At 42.4% G+C, this 23,256-nt stretch overlaps 1 gene segment (V, D, J or C); it reads left to right on the plus strand.

Annotated features, from left to right (window-relative positions):
• Nucleotides 1-22,374, plus strand: part of LOC125448927 (Ig heavy chain C region, membrane-bound form-like) — a 50,852-nt gene extending 28,478 nt beyond the window's left edge. The window contains 6 exon segments of the C gene segment in view: nucleotides 3,484-3,795; nucleotides 5,718-6,017; nucleotides 6,476-6,805; nucleotides 9,646-9,773; nucleotides 18,718-18,778; nucleotides 22,193-22,374. Coding sequence covers nucleotides 3,484-3,795; nucleotides 5,718-6,017; nucleotides 6,476-6,805; nucleotides 9,646-9,773; nucleotides 18,718-18,778; nucleotides 22,193-22,374 — 1,313 coding nt within the window.
• The last annotated feature ends 882 nt before the right edge of the window (nucleotides 22,375-23,256 follow it).

The raw sequence follows: 23,256 nt of genomic DNA on the forward strand, positions 1-23,256 counted from the left end.
TATCAAACACTTAACTCTGCCAGTCAAATATGCCAACGCTTTCTCCATTATCTTGTATGACTTGCCATTGCAAGTGTTCATCTCAATGCTTCTTACTTGTTGTGTTACTAGTTTCTATAAAAACACTGAGCTCCAGATTCACACCATCATCTGTTCAATTTTGTTTCCCCCGACATTCACTCTAAACCTTCTGCCCTTACCTTTGCCTGCTGCCCATTTGACATTGATCCCTCTTCTTGTTTATCCTATCTTTACCCATCATAATTCCAGGTATCTCAATCACGTTCTCCCTCAGGGTCCTCGGGTCTAAGGGAAAACGCCTGTCTGACTGACCTCATTTCATAACTAAACCGTTCAGCCCAGGCAAAATCCTCTGAAAGCTCATCAATGCTTCTACAATATAATCACATTCCTCTCATAATGTGCATTCCTGATTTTCACACAATACTCAATATGGCCTTACCAGCGTATTACTAATTTCCAGTACCATCTGCTCGTAATTAAATTCACTGCCTCGGATAATAAAGACCAATATCCCACATACATTTTTAACTGGATCGGTGGGCATGCACAAAAAAAAAGATTTTCAGTGCTTTCCAGGGATCCTCCATTGAAATCTTAGTACCTTGCATTTTCTTCTGCCCAAGTGTATATACCTTATATGTATCAGGAATGATTTCCATTTGCCACCTCTCGCCACTTCTCAACTGTTCTACATCCTTCTTTAACCTAATGCCATCATGCTCACGGCTGACCAACTCGACAATTTTCGTTTCATCTCTGAACTTACTCACCTGCCTTCGTTCATTCAAGTCTAAATAATTTGAATGTAAAAGAAAATCAAGGCAATTAACGCTGATTCCTGCAACCCCGCATTAGACATAGACTTCCAGTTGCACAAAAGCTCCACGACCATTATCCTCTGCTACATGCCACTCAGGCAATTCTGGATCCAATTCAACAAGCTAACTCGGATTCCATTCGTCATACCTTTGCTAACATCTGCATACCTGGTTAACTCTTCGACAAATACCATCAAATTGTTTCGATATTACCCCCACCACCCACCACACCCGACATTAAGACAATGCAGGAATTGTTGATTGACATTCCGGATGAAGACGAATTCTGCTTCTCAACTGCTTCACTAGTTAGCCTACCACTTCGCAGACATGTCGTTTCAATTGTTATCTCTTCCCCCTCCTGCATAACAGTGCCACATTGGCGGACCTACAGTCATTTGGCACAGCCCCTGTAGCCAGACAGGGATTCTAAACTGTTCCCAGTGGCCCAATTATTTCAGTTTTCACTCTGCCCACCAGCTTGGCATACGTTACATTCACTTTGAAAATTTAACTACTTTTATTAGAACAAGAAAACACAGCAAGTTTTGTCATCTACCCTAACTTCTTATTGTCAATCACAGCACTTCTCCATGATTTCTGTGTCCACATCATCCCTTACCTGAGTGAACACCAACATAACGCATGTAAATCGAACACAACCGACGTCCTCTGACGCCATGCCAGTAACAACACTGTAGAACTTAATGAGAGTTACTCATTCGTAAGTTATCCTTTTCTTATGATTGAACTTGTAACATATTTTCACAGTTTCCTTTCCTTTGACTTCCACTATTCTTTCCTTTCTCTCCTATTTCCTCTGTTTCAAAAAAAAAACCCCTTGCACGTTCTGGACTTCTTGAGAGCTTGTATTGCTTTGAGTCATCAGTATTTAACATAAGCCCACCATTTTTGTTATCTTCATCGAGCTACTTTATGTCCTTTGAAGTCCAGAGCTCACTGCATGTTTGACCCCACGCTGTGTCTTAATCGCAACATGTTGTCCCTTGGCTATTCCTATTCCTTTCTTGAATATGTTCTACTGCTGTAACTCTGGGTAATCAATACATTTCGTCTTCCAGCGCAGTCTGGTCAAATCATACGAGACCTTATTAAAATTGGCATTCCCCTTTCCAGATCTTTGGTTCAGGCCCATTCCTGTCCATTTCCAGAAAAATCTGGAATCTAACAGTTTTATGATCGCTGTCTGGAAAATGCTACATCAGTGATATTTTAACCAGTTGTTCAAGATCATGACCTAAAGTTAATTCCAGGATCACACTTTTCTTGCAAGTTCTGTGTGAAAAAGTGTTGTATTAAATACATTGTCAATTTAGAAGCTCTGTTGGGAGCATTTTCAGAATTCTGCTCCCTCTAAATTTTTGACATGATCAATGACGGAGCTGATTTTGAAGAAGTTAAAATCCTCTTTCATCATTCCCCAATTAATTTACACTTCTCTGAAATTTGCTTGTGTATCTGCACTTATCGATCTTACGGACATGTGGTGGAATCCATATAACTCACCCAGTCGCATGTTTGGTTTTTTTCGGTTTTTAATTACTATCTGTTTGCCCTCATTTGGGGATGTGCCCATGATTTAGTTCCTCTTCACAACTGAAAGTACCAGAATCAGCATTGTGACAGACGCCTGATCCCATTTCACGTATTCCCCTGTCTCGCCTGAAGGCTGTATATTCTGGAATTATGAACCACCAATCCCTTCCCCTCTCAATATTTCTCCGTGATATCAATGGCACCATTGCCTCATTTCTACCACCAACTCGTTTACTTGTTAGTCAAACTACTTCCCTTAAAACGAATAGCATCCAACTTTGCTATCTCCATTTTGGATGTGAGTTTGCTCGCTGAGCTGGAAGGTTCGTTTTCAGACGTTTCGTCACCATTCTAGGTAACATCGTCAGTGAGCCTCCGATGAAGCGCTGGTGTTATGTCCCGCTTTCTATGTTGATGAACATCAACGAGCCACAAAACGACATGACCCACTATCACTCGTATCCTTACATACAGATAAGGAAGGACACCACTTTGATTGGGACAACACATTCTTCCGAAGACAAGCCAAACAGAGACATGCACGAGAATTCCTAGAAGCATGGCATTCCAACTGGAATTCCATCAACAAACACATTGACTTGGAGCCAATCTACCATCCCCTGAGAAAAAGAACAGGATATGACATTACCCACGCAAGGAAACCTAACCAGATAAATAGAAATCGGGACATAACACCAGCGCTTCGTCGGAGGCTCACTGATGATGTTATCTAGAATGGTGACGAAACGTCTGAAAACGAACCTTCCAGCTCAGCGAGCAAACTCACATCCAGAACCTCAACCTGAGCTACAAATCTTCTCAAAACTCGCTATCTCCATTTTGATTAAACTGATCTATAATTTATATGTGTTCATGACTTCCTTGCTGTATTTTGCAATTTTGGCCCTTCACACCATCCTGTTGATCTTTCTGTGTCGCTCATAGCTTCTGTCACAAACGTTGCATTATGACCATTGTAATCTTAAAGATCATATCTATAAACTACAAATAAACTTGATTTAGAAGAACTAATTACATTTGTTATCAAATTCGTCAGATAATTTGTACAATGTGTTTCTTTAAGGTCGAGATATTTTACATCCAACTCTTCTTCTAACTGTGAGTTCAAGCGAAGAAATCGAGAGAACCAAAATTGCAACCCTCGTCTGTTCAATCACAGAATTCCATCCTAAGCAAATTTCCGTGACTTGGTTGAAGAATGGACAAACCATAGATTCTGGTATCTTCACCTCTCCCGTGTGCGAAACCAGCGGGAACTTCTCTTCGACTAGTCAGCTAAGAGTCCCTTATAGTGAATGGTTCAACAGTGCAGTCTATACGTGCAAAGCCATGCACGAAGAGGTCATTCAAAGTCGAAACATCACCGGACCACAGGGTAAGAAACATTAACCAAGACAACTAAAAATCACTCTGAACTTGATGTACACCAAACACACGAATTTATCAGGTTTTGTAAACAGCACAGAACAAGTTCTAATTAACTATCATGCCTCGTGTGTCTCATTCAGTGTGAATGTGATGTCAGCTCTGCTCACAATTCAGATTAGAGAAAAGAAAACCATCGTTCCCTCAATGTTGCTGCCACGTAGACAGTTAGATGGATTCGTTTGTTGGCTGATTGTTTGTTGGAGAGAGGTGGGAGAGCAGAATCCATTACTGGTAACAGCTTCCTGATAACTTCGTTCAACGAGTGATCTCATTGAAACTTAGAAAATACTGGGAGATCGAGGTAGAGTGGAAGTGAAGAAGATGTCTTCACCAGTAGTGGAGACAATGACACGAGGGCACAGCCCAGTTTCAACGCGGCAACCATTTAGAACTTAGATGAATAGGAATATCTTTAGTCAGACAGTGATGAACCTGAGGATCTCATTGCCACAGAGAGCTGTGAAGGCCAAGTTGTTGCAAGTATTTAAAACACAGACAGACTGACTCGTGCTTGTGTGGGCAGAAGGAAGGAGAATGAGCTTGAGAAACATGTCACACGTGATTGAGTGGCAGAGCAGAAGTAATTGGCCAAAAACGTGAAAGCCAATCTCTTGTGGTCTAAAGGTGACATTGTTAAATATGAAGTGACCATGTTTTTAAAAATAAAGCAAAACACATTCACTACTTCATTCCAAGATCAGAAATTATCTGTTGGTCTTGGGCATTGTACAATGTAGACTTTAAATGTTTTGGGGCTCTTTAACTTCAATCATGACAAAAGACCACACACCAAATGGTTATCATATTTGATTAACACGTATAAACGTGATCTAATCGAGACTCTTTTAGACGTTCTCTGTAATTACTGGATGTAGCAGGAGAGCGAGGTCAGGTGGGAGTGCCACAATAGGGCTGAATGAACCAGGAATTAGAGGCAGGCTGTTTAACCCTGGTTTCAGAATGGGGATGTTCATTCAGTGAGTAACAAAAGCCTGAATTTCACGAGCGCAAATGTCTGTTGATTTTGTACTGAGTTGAAAACACTCATGCGTGATTTTTTTTTCTTTTTTGTTTTCGTTCTGCGAAGAAATTAAAGTTGCAGATCAGTCAATCAAATGAAAGTAGAGACCAATCATTAACTAACGGAATGGAGGGAAAGGCTTGAGGTGATGAGTGTCCTTTCGCATTCCGATGCTGAACTCAGCGTCATACTTTCAGGTCTATTCCAATTTCGGCACGAGGAATGATATCTCACAACATATTTTCGACAACAATCTCACACCAATAATGCAAATTGCTTTCAATCAGATTAAATTATGTGGAATATAAATTCGGTGGCCATTCAATGTTTCTGTACAACATTAAAATCTCTTTAAAAACATGATGAATAAGAGAATAATTACGTTTGATTACAGTTGGCCCCAAATTCGGGATTTGATTTGGCACTCAGCATAACCAGCAACATTGCATGTATGGTTCATGAATGTAGAAATCTAGTCATGATATTGACCGCAGATTAGTGTTGTCACAAATATCATTCGATGATCTTAGGTGACAGAAGAACTCAGAAAGGATGATTACTCTGTGGGTTAAGTGAAGATACCTTTGGTGATATTTTTTGTTTCACAGTTTTCAGTTGTGGTGAAGCCAGTGTTCTTTAGGAATAATTGCGCCAGTCATGTTATAGGTAATCATGAATGTTTTCATGAATCAAAATATATGAATAGGAGTAAATATTGTTTCAGCATTTGTTTGAAGTCACCAATTCGAATATGATTTCTTTACTTTGCAGGAAGTAGTCTGAAGACGTGTTTTGATCCGAAAGAGCCAGTTTTCATTGATTCCGATTTCTTTTCATTGCCGTTGCAGAGCGTGGTGATCACACAATTAAAATACTACCACCACCGGTAGAACAGGTCTTACTGGAGGAGACAGTGACGTTAACCTGCGTTGTGTACAGTCTTCCTTTTGGAGTCAACGTCACCTGGACACAAGGAAGGAAGCCTTTGAAATCAGAGATTACTGAGCAAGCAGGAGACGACCCCGACAGTGTGATCAGCAAATTAGACATTTCTACTGAAGCCTGGCTGAGTGGGGATTATTTCTACTGCGTGGTGAACCATCAGTATCTACAAACTCCTTTGACAGCTTCCATCCACAAGGAGCAAGGTGAGGGATGAGACTAAAGCACTAAGTATCCTATGAGTAATTTAGAGCCAATGATATCAATAGCATGCGTTGTTTGTAATGGACTAACACCGTTGGCAGCAATAATGGTGCATTTTACGACTGGAAAGTGAAGTTTCTATTAAATAAAAGATTAAAGGATCGTCTCTTGTGATTATGATTAACTCAAACAAGGTGAGAAGAAGCCTGGAGGTTTGTGATGAAAACACCAGTTACGAAAAACAGACAGAATATTCTACTTCTGGGCTGAAAACATGGAGGTGACTTTCAAACCAAACTGGGTAGTTTTCATTGAATAGAATGGATACTACTCTGTTTCTTGACAAGTTGAAAGTGAATCAATTCCAAATTAAAAATGGAATGCTTTAATACTTAGCAAAATATCAATATTGATTGCGCATTTTAATGATTCATTTATAATTGTTTCAAATATTCTGCAGCGAAAAATCCACTGGAACCGTCAGTGTCTGTCCTCCTGCCACTGGCAGAAGAAATCTCCGCTCAGAGGTTTGTCTCCCTCACCTGTTTAGTTAGAGGATTCTCCCCCAGAGAGATGATCGTCAAATGGACAACCAATGACAAGCCGGTGAATCCCAGTAACTACAAGAACACCGAGGTGATGGCAGAGAATGACAACACCTCCTTCTTCATGTATAGCCTGTTATCCATTACAGCGGAGGAGTGGGCCGGCGGTGCTTCTTACTCCTGTGTGGTGGGACATGAAGCGATTCCATTGAAGATCATCAACAGAACAGTTGATAAATCCAGCGGTAAACCGAGTTTTGTGAATATTTCGCCGGCACTGATGGACACCATCAACTCATGCCAATGTAAATCTCAAGGTCTGCTTTAAGAATTCAATAAAAGTAATAACGCGTTTCTTTCCTCAAATTGTGATTTAAATACACAATATTTTAATTAATTTTGTTTCCCAGTTTTACTAATATTTCATCCTTTGAGTTAAAATTGATTATTCGCAGCTCTCTGGCACATGTCAGGTGCAGTTAATGCTCCCTACTCAGGCACACTATGGTTCGGTCAGAGACAGATTAAAGCACACACATTGTAGGATTCTGCAAAATACCTCGTCCACCTTAAATCCCACTGAGAATAAATCTAACAATTTCTGTTTTACGACAAATGAACATGCATTTTGATCTTGCTGTTTCTGAGCCCCACTTGCCTACTCCTTTAAAGTTCACGTCAGCATAGCATGAATTGGGGACATAAACTTAAGACACTCCGAAAATAATTTTTGATTGCAAGTTACAAACAGGAAAGAGAAGCTATGGGTACCAATCACAAAGAGTGGAAAGTAACTTGAATTTAACCTGTGTCTGGGAAACTAGAAGGGATCTCGCACCATGGCAATGGCTGACAGAATGCACCTTCACTTCTACACTAGTGAGAAACAGATGAAAAAAATGTTATTGCGGAGCACAGAGGAAAGAGAGGGAACAATTAATGGGCTGCTTTCTTACTGCTGTACATAGTTTTTTTACGACAGAGGCCGTTTGTAATGTGAGCTCATTGCAGACAGGAGCAGTTATTCTCTTGCTTAATGTCTAGCTTTCTTTCGGAAAATGTAAAGTTTCCATGCAAAGTTATAACTCTGAAGCATTTCGGATGCACTTGTCCACCTTGATCACCTCCGAACATTGATTACCCACAATCGAAGCCTAAACCGATGATTGCAATAATCCTGTTGGTATTCCACATTTTGTGGGACACATGAGATCAATTCTGGTATTTGAGCACCTTAAGTCATTTGTTTCGAGTATAGAGCACTTGTAGATATTTTCCAGTGAACATCTTCGGAAATGTTCTCTGGAGCTGTGGGAATCTGAACTCAGGCCTCTGGTCTCAAAGACAGAATTCATTGACAAGACACTTATCTTTTCACAATAACCAGTAATGTGCCCTACACCATCCAGGTCAGACCACATTGTTGGCAATCGATTAAAATTAAATCAGGAATAAAAATATTCATTGTCTACTGTAAGAGCAGAAATGTGCATCGATACTAAAACACGCTCGCAAAAGCAGCCAAAAGAACATAGACACAGTCTCAACTGAAGACACAAGATGAATGCACACATAGAAAGGCGCATTCAATTTCGTTGAGACACAAATACGTACAAAACATTAGCATTCGCACAAACACTCACACAAATGCACACACATAGAAAGAAAGAAACAAACATACAATTGTGAACAGGAGTTCCTGCATAACGAGGAAAAACATTTTCACACGTTGAGTCACAACTGGGCACGAAGGTATGTACATTTGTTTACCATAATACCTCCAGACACACATGCGTAAACAACAGGTACACATCCGAAATATCCTCCCGCGTCTACACTCAGAAGGGATATATGAGCACAGAGATCAATATTAATCGCATTACTACCCCACTTTAAAACACTTGGGCACATGTGGAGAGAGGTAGCTCAATTATTTATTGTAAAACTACACTGATTGGCACATGTACATGGTCACGTCACACACACATGCAAACACGCAAGTGCTCAGATCAACAAATAGTGGAACATTCGCAAAACGAGGATTATGACACAAGCATCAGCATATATCCACACACAAAAACACAACTAAGCATATCAGAAGACGTTTTACTCTGCATTGATGCACAAACAGGCATCATCACACAAATATTAACATGCATCACAACATGAAGTTGCATACTAACTTAACACACTTCTGGCGCACAAACATGAATGTATCCTTCTGTACGTAGGATCTGAAAGGAACACACAAGAACAGATTTTAGTTGGCACACAATAATAAAGCTTTCAAAAAGTCATTAAAAGATAAACGTAAGCACCAACGAACGAAGTGGCATGTTAACACAATTCAAATTTTGAAATGAACAACATTTACATACACAAGCACGGTCATGTAAATGAACAAACAAGCAGTAAAGGAACATGAACACGTTCATTGATGCACAAACTTCAAGAAGGATATGTGCGAAGTAAGAGGCACTCATAACCATAAAGACAAGTGTTACAGGAAAAACAGATACTCGAAGCTATAGGTAAAAATAAATGAAGAGACACAAGACAAAAAAAGACTCCTGATGCATGCAGAACATACAATCAAAAGCATGAAGCAATACTCTTACAGTGGATCTAAATTATGTGCATGATTTGCCAAGAAATTGGGAAAAAAAACATTCTTGAAACAAATGAGCAATTACGTTTGAACTCCGATTCAGTGATGGCCATAAATTTTCCCCTAAATAGTTGTCACAGCCTATATTTAAAGTAAAGCAAGGTAATTAATATGATAATTCCCACTCAGTATTCCTTGAATTATAATGATTATTATATTTTCCAATAATAGATTAAATGACGTAATAATTCAAAATGTCTTGATACGGATAATAAAGCAAACAGATTGCAGCCAGTACTGGTTAGTTATTGCTGAGAATCACAAACACAATGATAGATGCAGATAAGATCCAAATTTGCGGTCACCCTGGCTGTTTGTAGAAAATGTTAATGTCCCTGATGGCTTTGCATATACGCAAAAACATCCGACTTGATCAATGAGCAATCTAAATACATTCTATTGACGTTATATTCACAGATACTATAGATCACACCAGGATTGAAGACAATGAGGATGATAATGGAAACATGTGGACGACTGCTTCCACATTCATCACCCTGTTCTTCCTGAGTATTTTCTACAGTGCTGCAGTCACTCTGGTGAAGGTGAGAACAATCAAAACATTAACACTTCAAACAGACGAATATGGTTTGTCAGATCTTTAAGTGTGTCACTGAATAAAAAGTAAAACGCAAATGTCCCTGATCATAAACATGTGCATCAATAATTTTCGCTCTTTCTAGGTCACGTGAATGAATTTTGAACACCCTGGAGCTTCCTGATCAATTTATTGAGTCCTTTGAATTCCAAATCTACAGTCGGATCTGTTGTTGACTTTAACTTTGAGGTGACTTCAGTTCATCAGTATGCAACACAGAAAACAAATGATGCCTTTTCACTTGTCTCTTGTTTGAGGAGTCGAGATAATTATGGTTTCAATGATTTGTAACTTCCCATTTGTTTGAAGTCCATTTTAAATTGTTGCTGTTATTGTTGTTCTTATTCAGAATAGTTGTTTCGCCTTTATGCTGAGCCCATATTTTCTCTCTCCGGTGATTGTTTCAGTTGGAGATAAAATTCACCCCGCAGAGCACATGTGTCGCATTTCAATGTGGCATCCAGTCATTATATTCACTTCTGTTAAATTTACCATCAACTTTTCTAAAACTGATTTCTGAAGTAGTTCATAAATCTTGAAGGAATTTTTACTAAACTTAAGTTTGCTCAATTCTTTCTTCAATGCCCATCTGTTATGTTACATTTTACACACTCATGCACCCTACTCTGTGCAAAGTCAAATGCTTTTCACTGACGTCTGTGTTTCATCCAGTAATTGAGAATAACGCAGTGGGACCTTGCGGCCTACTAATGTTAATCTGTCTTTCACTCGGTCCGTCTGATGGAAATCTCCAGAGGCAGAATGATAAGAGTGCAATGGGCCTTCCATGTTTCTTTTTATGCACGAAAGTTCACTGCTTCAAGTTAAGTAATTTTAAAATTAAGGCAAATTGTTCCACCAGAAGCCCATAAAAGGCAGGAAATAAAGTTAGAAAGCTTACTGTCCTCTCACTAAAATCCAAATAATTTTGCATGTCCAAATACCTTCATCATTCATTTGCCAAAACCGTTATCGTTCAGACAGGAAAAAAACACCGAGACAAAGCAAAAGCTGATTATTACAACTGATTTTTTTGCACATATAATCCTCATGCAACACAAATCTTGGAATCTATTTGAAATAGCATAATGGCCAAATCCCAGGGAATAAGGTTCTGATCTATGTGATACAGGGGTATCACGAAATAGCACCAATCAAAATCGTAAATCAAAGTTGAAATGCGATCAGGCAAGGCAGGGGTCAAGAGTATTGGAAATGTTCAGCAATTGGGACTGATGTGGCGAAAGACAGATTTCAGCACCAATAATAACAGCCATACTAAGAGTCTGGAACCTATCCAGTCTAGAGATGCTGAAACCTTTTCCACTGGTTAATGTTTATTTATTCTGGGAGCTACATACATAATATGAAACCCTTATGAAAAACAAAAATGCTGACGTTTCAAAAAAAAACATCAGTTCAGATTTTCCTTGGCTAAACCTTATATATTAGTCAAATATCAGATTCAGCAATTGGTAATTATTTGAGGCATCATAGCCAAAACCAGGCTTTCTCCCATTTACCTTCATTTACTATTTAACCGTTAAACATGAACGTGATACCTCACCAAGAGATGAACGCTCAACTTAAATATCTTCGAAAATACCGCATATGTAAATACTCCAAATTTAAATGAATTGGTCACTGAATGTACGTAGGCACACACAGAGACTATCTGGAAACCTTTTCAGCAAGAGTCGCATATTTTCATTACAGCTCGAATTGTTAGATGTGCAAAATGTCAAACAAACACAGAGGCAGATCGAAGGAGTGGAAGTGAAAACGATGATTGCAGTGATAGTTTGCAAAACATTAAATATGAACTGACAATAGAAATTGTGCAGTGCTCCTAAATGTGGGATATGCTTGAAAAGATTTTTATGTTTACTGTTTTACAAGCACTCACATCGTTGCAGATCAATCACAACTGCTCTTTCAAAGCATTACGCCAGCCTAAATGCTCACAAACTTTTGAATGTCACGATTATTTCCGAATCCACTGCACACTTTAGAACATAGAACATAGAACATAGAACAGTACAGCACAGAACAGGCCCTTCAGCCCACAATGTTGTGCCGACCATTGATCCTCATGTATGCACCCTCAAATTTCTGTGACCATATACATGTCCAGCAGTCTCTTAAATGACCCCAATGACCTTGCTTCCACAACTGCTGCTGGCAACGCATTCCATGCTCTCACAACTCTCTGCGTAAAGAACCTGCCTCTGACATCCCCTCGATACTTCCCACCAACCAGCTTAAAACTATGACCCCTCGTGCTAGCCATTTCTGCCCTGGGAAATAGTCTCTGGCTATCAACTCTATCCATGCCTCTCATTATCTTGTATACCTCAATTAGGTCCCCTCTCCTCCTCCTTTTCTCCAATGAAAAGAGACCGAGCTCAGTCAACCTCTCTTCATAAGATAAGCCCTCCAGTCCAGGCAGCATCCTGGTAAACCTCCTCTGAACCCTCTCCAAAGCATCCACATCTTTCCTATAATAGGGCGCCCAGAACTGGACGCAGTATTCCAAGTGCGGTCTAACCAAAGTTTTATAGAGCTGCAACAAGATCTCTCGACTCTTAAACTCAATCCCCCTGTTAATGAAAGCCAAAACACCATATGCTTTCTTAACAACCCTGTCCACTTGGGTGGCCATTTTAAGGGATCTATGTATCTGCACACCAAGATCCCTCTGTTCCTCCACGCTGCCAAGAATCCTATCCTTAATCCTGTGCTCAGCTTTCAAATTCGACCTTCCAAAATGCATCACCTCGCATTTATCCAGGTTGAACTCCATCTGCCACGTCTCAGCCCATCTCTGCATCCTGTCAATGTCCCGCTGCAGCCTACAACAGCCCTCTACACTGTCAACGACACCTCCGACCTTTGTGTCGTCTGCAAACTTGCTGACCCATCCTTCAATTCCCTCGTCCAAGTAATTTATAAAAATTACAAACAGTAGAGGCCCAAGGACAGAGCCCTGTGGAACCCCACTCACCACTGACTTCCAGGCAGAATATTTTCCTTCTACTACCACTCGCTGTCTTCTGTTGGCCAGCCAATTCTGTATCCAACCAGCTAAGTTCCCCTGTATCCCATTCCTCCTGACCTTCTGAATGAGCCTACCATGGGGAACCTTATCAAATGCCTTACTGAAGTCCATATACACCACATCCACAGCTCGACCCTCATCAACTTTTCTAGTCACATCCTCAAAAAACTCGATAAGGTTTGTAAGGCATGACCTACCCCTCACAAAGCCGTGTTGACTGTATTTTATCAAGCCATGCTCTTCCAGATGGTCATAAATCTTATCCCTCAGAATCCTTTCTAACACTTTGCAGACGACAGACGTGAGACTTACCGGTCTATAATTGCCGGGGATTTCCCTATTTCCTTTCTTGAAGAGAGGAATTACATTTGCCTCTCTCCAGTCCTCAGGTACGACTCCAGTGGAGAGCGAGGATGCAAAGATCTTCGCAAGTGGCGAAGCAATTGCATTTCTCGCTTCCCAAAGCAGCTGAGGACAAATCTGATCCGGGCCTGGCGACTTGTCAATCTTAATGTTTGACAAAATTTTCAGCACATCAGCTTCGTCTATCTCTATCCATTCCAGCATGCACACCTGCTCTTCAAAGGTTTCATTCACTACAAAGTTGGTTTCTTTTGTAAAGACAGAAGCAAAAAACTCATTTAGGGCTTCCCCTACCTCCTCAGGCTCCACACACAAGTTCCCTATGCTATCCCTGATCGGCCCTACTCTTCCTTTGATCATTCTCTTATTCCTCACGTAAGTGTAAAATGCCTTTGTGTTTTCCCGGATTCCTTCTGCCAAGCCTTTCTCGTGCCCCCTCCTGGCTCTCCGCAGACCATTTTTGAGCTCCTTCCTTGCCTGCATGTAATCCTCTCTAGCTGAACTTGACCCTAGCTTCCTCCACCTTATGTAAGCTACCTTCTTCCTTTTCACAAGAAGCTCCACCGCTCTCGTCATCCAAGGTTCCTTAATCTTACCCCTTCTTGCCTGTCTCAGAGGGACATATTTACTCATCACTCCCAACAACTGTTCCTTAAACCGTCTCCACATGTCTATAGTTCCCTTACCATGGAACAACTGCTCCCAGTCCATGCTTCCTAACTCATGTCTAATCGCATCATAGTTTCCTCTTCCCCAATTAAATATCCTCCCATTTTGCCTAATCCTCTCCTTCTCCATAGCTATGTAGAATGTGAGGCAGTTATGGTCACTATCACCAAAATGCTCTCCCACCACAAGATCTGATACCTGCCCCGGCTCGTTTCCGAGCACCAAGTCTAGAATGGCCTCTCCCCTCGTCGGCCTGTCAACGTACTGCGTTAGGAAACCCTCCTGAACACACCTTACAAAAACAGCTCCATTCAAATCTTCTGCTCGAAGGCGGTTCCAATCAATATTAGGAAAGTTAAAGTCACCCATTACAACAACCCTACTGCGTGCACATTTTTCCAAAATCTGTCGACCTCTGCTTTCTTCAATCTCCCTGCTGCTATTGGGGGGCCTGTAGTAAACCCCTAACGAGGTGACTACTCCCTTGCTGTTCCCAATTTCCACCCACACTGACTCAGTAGGCAGATCTTCCTCGACAAAGGAAGCTTCTGTAGCTGTGATACCCTCTCTGATTAGTAGTGCTACACCCCCTCCTCTTTTTCCCCCCTCCCTATTCTTTTTAAATGTTCTAAACCCTGGAACATCCAGCAACCATTCCTGCCCCTGAGAAACCCATGTCTCTGTTATGGCCACAACATCATAGCACCAGGTACTGATCCATGCTCTAAGTTCATCACTTTTATTCCTGATACTCCTTGCATTAAAGCAAACACACTTTAACCGATCCCTTGGTTCCTTCCCAGGAAAATCCTTCCCACTAGCTGGTCTACCTCTTGCTACTGCCTCACCTGCATCAACGCTCACCTCTGGTATACAGCTCAGGTTCCCACCCCCCTGCCATACTAGTTTAAACCCTCTCAAACTACTCGAGCAAACCTTCCACCCAGGACATTGGTCCCCTTCCAGTTCAGATGCAACCCGTCCTTCTTGTACAGGTCCCACCTTCCCCAGAAGGCATCCCAATTATCAACATATCTGAAGCCCTCCCTCCTACACCAGCTGCGTAGCCACGTGTTCAGCTGCGCCCGCTCCCTGTTCCTCACCTCGCTATCTCGTGGCACCGGTAGTAAACCAGAGAACACTACTCTGTTCGTCCTGCTCTGCAGCTTCCATCCTAACTCCCTGAAATCACTTTTTATATCCTCAAACCTATTTCTGGCTATATCATTTGTGCCAATATGTAACACGATTTCTGGCTGTTCGCCCTCCCCTTTTAGAACTTTATACACCCGATCGGAGACGTCCCGGACCCTGGCACCAGGGAGGCAACATACCTTCCGGGAATCCCGATCTTGCCCACAAAATCTCCTGTCGATTCCCCTAACTATCGAGTCCCCTACCACGAGTACTTTTCTATTCTGCCCCCTTCCCTTCTTTGCCACAGTGTCAGGCTCAGTGCCAGAGAACTGACTACTATGGCTTTCCTCTGGTAGGTCATCCCCCCCCCAGCAGTATCCAAAACGGTATACTTATTGCTGAGGGGAATGCCCACAGGGGATCTCTGCACTGTCGCCGCCTTGCTGATATATATGGTCACTGCTTTCCTTCCCGGCTGCCCCTCTGGTCTTCGTCACTTCCTCTGCTGCTGCCGCTCCTTCTCTGAAAGAGGAAAAAAACACCGCTGCCCGCTACCGGTAAGTAATTTTAAAAATAAACTGCTTTACCTTAGCTGCAGTCTTCCGGGTCCGTCTTGCCTCCGCTGCTGCTCGCACTCAAAATGGCCGTTGGCGTCGCAGGGTGAGTATTTATACTCCCCTTCCCCCACTGCATCCCTAAACCAGCCCAGTTCATCCCCTCCCCCCACTGCACCACACAACCAGCCCAGCTCTTCCCCCCCACCCACTGCATCCCAAAACCAGTCCAACCTGTCTCTGCCTCTCTAACCTGTTCTTCCTCTCACCCATCCCTTCCTCCCACCCCAAGCCGCACCCCCAGCTACCTACTAACCTCATCCCACCTCCTTGACCTGTCCGTCTTCCCTGGACTGACCTATCCCCTCCCTACCTCCCCACCCATACTCTCCTCTCCACCTATCTTCTTTACTCTCCATCTTCGGTCCGCCTCCCCCTCTCTCCCTATTTATTCCAGTTCCCTCTCCCCATCCCCCTCTCTGATGAAGGGTCTAGGCCCGAAACGTCAGCTTTTGTGCTCCTGAGATGCTGCTGGGCCTGCTGTGTTCATCCAGCCTCACATTTTATTATCTTGGAATCTCCAGCATCTGCAGTTCCCATTATCTCTGAGTATTTATACTCACTGCTTTCCTTCCCGGCTGCCCCTCTGGTCCTCGTCACTTCCTCTGCTGCTCCCGCTCCTTCTCTGAAAGAGGAAAAACACCGCTGCCCGCTACCGGTCAGTAATTTTAAAATTAAACTGCTTTACCTTAGCTGCAGTCTTCCGGGTCCGTCTTGCCTCCGCTGCTGCTCGCACTCGCACTTTACTGGAGCATTAATTGTTCGAAACACTGGCTACATTAAAATATGATTCACTGTATCTAGTTTCAAGTACTAAAATCCCATCCTGGCCAAACTCTCTCTATAAATCAGGCCTAGTGGCCTTGGAAACATCCTCGTAAGCCTTCGTTGATGCTGTCCAGTTTAACAATGTCTTTCCTATAAAAAGGTGGCCAAATCTATATAAAATACTCGAAGTGCGGCCTCAGTAAATGACTTTCACAAATGTAACATAACTTCCTAACACATATATTCAAGGTCCCGATATTTGAAGGCCAACATGCTGAGTGCCCTCTTCACGGCACCGTCAATTTATGATGCCACTTTCAACGAACTATGTACTTGTACTCCGAGGTTCTTCTGTTCCTCAACACTCCTCAGGTCATTACCATTCACTGTATAAGTCCGACCTTGGTTTGACGTTCCAAAGTGCAACACGTCATACTTAACTGTATTGAATTGGATTTACAAAGTCTCAGCCCACTACTCCAAATAATCAGACCCACTCTGTAACTTGTTATAATCTTCTATACTTTCAATGATCAATGATCCCTTATAATTTCGCATCATCCACAGACTTCCGAACCGTTCCTGACCATCCTTTGTACATTCACATTCAGACCATTTATGTAAAGGATAAATAACAAAGGTCACAGCACTGGCTTTGATGGTACACCACTTGTCACACGCCTCTGGTCTGAGAATCTATCTTCAATCATCGCCGTTTGTTTCCTCCCAACAAGCCTACTTTGAATTCAATTATCTGGCTATCCCTCAATCACATGTGACCTAACATTCATGATGGCCCTGCCATGCCGCACGTTGTCAAAGATCTTCCCAAAGTCCACACAGACAACATGCACTACTCTACTCTCAACCATCCCCCTGTTGAAAAAAAAGTAACAGATTGATCAGACATGCTTCTCACGCACAAATCCATGCTGACTATTCCTAATCAGGCCTTGACTATGCAAATGTGTTTTGATCCTTTCCCTCAGTACCCTCTCCAATAAATTGCCCACAACTAATGTCCGGCTCACTTGCCTGCAGTTCTGTGGCTTGACTTTGTAATCTTTCTTTAACAACGGAACAACTTTAGACACCCTCCAGTCTTCTGGAACTTCTACGTATTAAATGAAAATCTCTGCAATGGCCTCTGCAATTTCATCCCGAGCCTTCCACAAAACACGATGATGGACTTGAACAGACCAGTGGGTTTTTCCCTTGTTTTAAGGCTGCAAACATCTCCTCTCTGGTAAGGTCCAAAGCATTCTCAGATGACTACGTTATTTCCTTCGTATCTATGACTCTCTACCCAGCAAAACTGAGGAGAAATATTCATTGGAAATCTCCCAATTCTTCTGTCGTTCCACACATGGACAGCTATGCTGATCTTTAAGGGAATCTCCGCTCTACCTATCCACCATTTTACTCACGATATAGCCATTGAAAATCTTGGAATTATCTTTAAACTTGTTTGTCAAATACATCTCATATCCTGTTTTTGCTCTTCTGATTTCCCTCCAAATTGTACTCCCTGACTTTATAAAGTCATATACCAGCCTAAGAGTTTCAACCCAATATGTGCCTTCTTCTTTTTCCTGAATAGGCCCTCAATATCCCTCCTCAGGCAGGGATTACTAAGCCTGCCAGCTTTTCCCTTCACACAAAAATGGACATACTGTCCCTGGAATGTTGACATCACGCGCATAGAGGCCTCCCACTTGCCAATTGTACTTTTTCTGTCAAACACACTCACCGATCGACCTTGACCAGCTCCTGCCTCACAGCTCCAAATTGGCGCAGCTCCACTTGAGGACCTTAACCTATGGTTGGATCCGAACGTTTTCTGTACCTAAGTTAAAACTGAGTGTTATGGTGGCTGAACACAAAGTGCTCTCCATCTAACACTTCAGTCACTTGCCCAACCTCATCTCTTCACAGGAGTTTCAATATCACACCGGCCCAGTAGGGGCCTCCAGATCTTGATTTGAGGAAACATTTGAGCACACATTTGACAAATTCTACCCTGTCCAGGCCATTTACACTCAGGGTGGCCCAGTCAATAGGGGTAAAATTAAAATCTCCAACCAGTACTACACTAAAATTCTTATGAGTATCTGCAATGCTTCGACACATCTGCTCCTCTAGTGCCCATTGGATATTTGGGGGTCTACAAAACAGTTCCATCTGAGTGGCTATCCACTTATTATTTCCAAGTTCTAACCATATGGCCACATTTTTTGGCCCTATAAGAATAATCTCTATAAACACTGTTGTTATGCCTTCAGTTATCAAAAGTGCATCTCTTCCTCTTCATTTCCTTGAACTTCTGTCACGCTTGCAGCTTCTGTAACTTGAAACATTGGGATGCTTCTGTTATAGCTATAATATCGCATTCCTCAGGGATTATCTCTGAGGATGCTCTGAGATTATCTGAGTTACCTGTCAGGACTTGTGCTTTGAAATAAGTGCAAATTAAATCAATCACCTTTATCCGTCCCTGTACTGTGCTCCTGGCTATCCTGAATAGTAAACTTGCTCTGATGCATAATTGATTTTCCCCTGACTTCTCGATAACCCTTCTCTTATCCTGAGTCTCACCCTGCTGCTGAACGAGGTGAAACCCGACCAGGTAACACCAGTAAATCTCCCTGCTCTCCCGTTTAAGTGCAACCCGTTCTTCTTGTACAGGTCACCTCTATCCCAGGAGAGATTCTAATGATCCAAGAACTGAAAACCTTGCTCCCTGTACCTGCTCCTCAGCCATGCACTCATCTGGCCCAAATTTCTAGTTCTATCCTCAGTGGCACACAACACTGGGACTAAACCGGAGATCACTATCCTTGATGTTCCACTTTTCAACTTCATACCTAAAACCCTGGATATATTTTGCAGGACCTGATTCCTTTGTTTACCCATTTATTTTGTACAGATGTCATTCCAAATCATTGCCTATTATCCCATTTTGAACCGTCCATTTCTCTTATCTGCTGCCACAGAATATCCTGTCTTTCCCACTCCAAATTGAGCCTCCTATCAGTAATGTCCTGCCTGATTTCACCATGTCCCTCTGTGTATCAGAGAGGCTCACAGTGCCACTGAACTGACGGCTGTTGTTACGTCCTGAAAGCTCACCCCGCAAGCAGTTTACCTGCTAATGAGGGGAATGGTCACAGAGGAAGCCTAAATTATTTGCCTTGCCCCCGGCCTCTTTTGGGGGTTAACCTGTAACCTGCAGACTGTAACTTACGAGTGACCATTTCACTACAGCTCTTATGAATGAAGTTCTCAGTACCCTAGATTATCCCAAGTGCATCCAGCTTCAGCTCCATTTCCCGAATGCGGTCTTTCAGGGGCTGCAGCCGGTTGGAGCTCTCTCTAATGTAGCCATCAGGAACACTGGAAGTCTCCCTAATTTTCTACATCATGCAAGAGGAGCGTGCCACTGCCCTAACTGCCAGCCCTACTGTCCTCTGTGCAGATAGAAAGAGAGTTAAAGAGTGCTCATTGCTCCTACCTGCAGCGCTGCTGAGGCTTCTCACCAGAAAATCTCCCCAGCAAAGAAGTCCATACTTCCAATCTCACACTGACCCATTTTCTGAAAGGCTCCTGATATGTACACCTTTACTTTGGCGGTCCTCTTCCTCACAGAGCCCCTTTTTTGGTCAAAGAGAAGGGAGGGTAGGAAACATCAATGTCATGTTTTGGGTTGAAACAGACCATGACATCAGCTTCTTTCTGGCCGGCCGTGTGATGACTGTCGTGAAAGCTCCCAGGATTCTACTGTAATGATTCTCAGCCGCCTTCTGATTCCCAAGAATATGAAACCATTTCCTTTATCCAGTCTGTGTTGGTGGTGCAAATATCAATTTTCCAGTAATGCAAGTGTAGGTTGTCTCTTTCTACGCGATCTCAGTGGCTACTGAAATGCCCAATTTTTTTGCGAAAGCAGGGGTAAACAGAATTCTCACTTTGCAATACTGAAACAGAAATACAACCCTACTTCCTGTGATCGAAAGGTTATAAAGTGAACATTTGAACGGGGGAGAATTGCGATGCTATGCAGCGCCTGCCAAGTGCACAGGAGATCCTTGTTTCAAATTCTATGCCTTCTGCTGTGGATTCCTTGTTTAAACTTCTCTTCGTTGATACATTGCCGATCGAACCTGGTGCTGTCGAAGGAGACAACTGAGCATCCTTCCTGTATTTGACCGAGTATGTATGATTCAAAGCTTCCACTTCTGTCCGCTGGTGTTGCTCACAGCCTGAAATGTTGTTTGCTCCACTTTACGAACTCTAACAGATAATGTTTGTAAGCCATGAGAGAGGGAAATTTTGATAAGAATTCGCTGATTCTATGGATTAGATGATAATTTCCCGCAGCAATATAATATTGAAATGTATAATTAACACCGTCCTGAAACGTTAACTTTATTCCTCTGCACAGAAGCAGCTAGACCTGCCGAGTTTTTCTGTTAATTCCTGTTATGATTTTTTCCTGATTTCTAGCACCACACTTCTTTGTTTTATGTCAGCTGAATGAAGTTTACTGAGTAAATAGATTGTTTGCCACCTCCACAGCTCTTTTTTTTCTTCTGAAAATTAGTCAGAAATGCTTCCATCACGATAAAATACCAGAATCGATCAGCCCTGTTTCCCTCACTCGGTATTGAACAAGGGTCCTGATGGTTGGCGTGATGTGTCATTTGGGATAGTTTTGGTTTCAGATCACTTGTTCGCTCATTGAGATTTTACAGTGTGGACAAAGATCATTCGGCCATTGTGTCTGTGTAGCTCAACAAACATCCATGTATTGTCGTCCCAGGTTCTAGCAGTAGGTCCAACGTGTTCTGTATTCTGACGTTTCAAGTGCTCATGGTAATGACATTATCTCTATAATCTCAAAAGACGTAATCAATTAAACAGAAGTTTGAGACCTTCAAATTGTGTTCACACCCCCCATAGGGAACTGAAGCTCATTTTCACTCACAGAGTGAAACACACAGAGACGTTCTCGAGAGTGACACAGGCGTCAGGATTCTTTTGATTGTATGTGCTTAAAGCCAGATCCCCGATCCTAGAAACAAGTTTCTCTGATGAAAGGCAGCTTTAGTTGAAACATGAGAGTCTGATAGACAGAGCACACATTCCTCACTAAAAACCGACACAGGCAAACTATCAATAATTTCACGTTGCATTTCTTTCTGCATCTGTTCCTTACTCACCTCCTGGTCCATATGACCGCCCAGCTCCCACATCAATGAGATGCTTGATACAAACACAAGCAGTTATTGAGGCCAATCTTTACCTGGAAAGCAGTGACAGGGAATGTAAGACAGGCAGAATTGAGGTGGAAAGTGTTTGCACACAGCTGTGTAAAAAGACGCTGTGATATCATCGTCCTGATCATCCCAGATACCGACTTCAGGAATGTGCACAATGCCAGTTATCTTCAGTCACAGTGTCCCCAACAGGTAACGCGTCTGACAAGCATGTCACTGGATTGTAGCTGAGACTATTTCCAGGCTCGAGTGCATTTTGCAAATGCTGTCCTGTCACTTTAAAAACTGAGCTGACAGGAGCTGATCAGAGAGGAACAGGTTTCTGCCTGATCCAAACTAATCACAGGTATATTGCAGATTCCAGCCATTTGCGTTCTGGGTGAAATCATTTTTTTTCACTTCCTCTGATTCGTCTCTCAAGTAAGATGGCGGGGCGGGGGGGAGTGGAACACATTCCCTTCCTATCTGTCTTCTACCACAGTCAGCTGGATTCAAACCACACAAAACTCCCCAATGAATTTTGAGCCAATCGCCTTCACCACGAAGCCACAACTACAGAACGTCGCTGCCCATGTGCTTTTCCTCTTCTCTCTCCTCGTGGATCTGAGGAACAGTGAATCTTTGCTGGATTTGTTTGAATCCATTCGCTTCACAAGTCTATGAATGGTTAAATGTTGGGACATGGTGTGTCTGGTTGTTTTATCACGATAATTGAAATGGGTATACAGACAAATACATTACAAAAATTAGAAATTGCTGGAGAAACTCATTAGCTTTGAAGCGAGACACAGAGTTAATTTTGCACAGCATTACCACAACCGCACTCCTTGTGTTTTCCATTTAAACAATATCAAAACACTTTCGAGGTGACTGACCAGACATGAATCGCGTACGGGAGCTTTCCCTTGTCCTGATTAACAATCCAGAATAGTGCAGCCAAGAAAACTGATGCAGTGATAACAGCTCAAGCTCTGCTACTGGCTGGCCTCAAAGTATCAGCCTTTTGGTTAGCAGCCAAACATACTGATCAATTTCGTGATCGAGACTGGCGAAAGAGTGCCTCTACACGATCCGTGAAAGCAGTGAATTCAAACTTCACATTACCACTCCCAGAATGGCAATTATCCTCTCTCAGTTTTACTTTTTTTTTCAAAATAAACGCTGGGACATTCATTGTGTGGACATGGGAACTATCTGATCCAACTCACTGCAGACACATCCAGGTCATCGTGAATCAGCTGTTCAGCAATTGGGGTCATCTCCCTCGAGCCTTTCAGTGTCTTGTCTATTCCTGAGTTTTCTACTTGTATCGGTGCCAGGGGATGCATTTGAATTTCTGATGTGTAGGAACAAGGAGCCTTTCAAATTCTTTGGTGAGTTCATGTCCCCAACAATATTAGAGGCAATATCCCAGCTTCCCACAGAAGGGGAAGGTGCTTTGTCTGTTTCTGTTCAGTCAGACAGTTCACCTTTAATTCTCCTCTGACTCCAGTTCCCAAAGGGGTCCTGAAGATCTACAGAGCTGGAGATCGGCATTCCGTTTTG

The sequence above is a fragment of the Stegostoma tigrinum genome, chromosome 43 (assembly GCF_030684315.1).
Source record: "Stegostoma tigrinum isolate sSteTig4 chromosome 43, sSteTig4.hap1, whole genome shotgun sequence".
Lineage (NCBI taxonomy): Eukaryota > Metazoa > Chordata > Chondrichthyes > Orectolobiformes > Stegostomatidae > Stegostoma > Stegostoma tigrinum.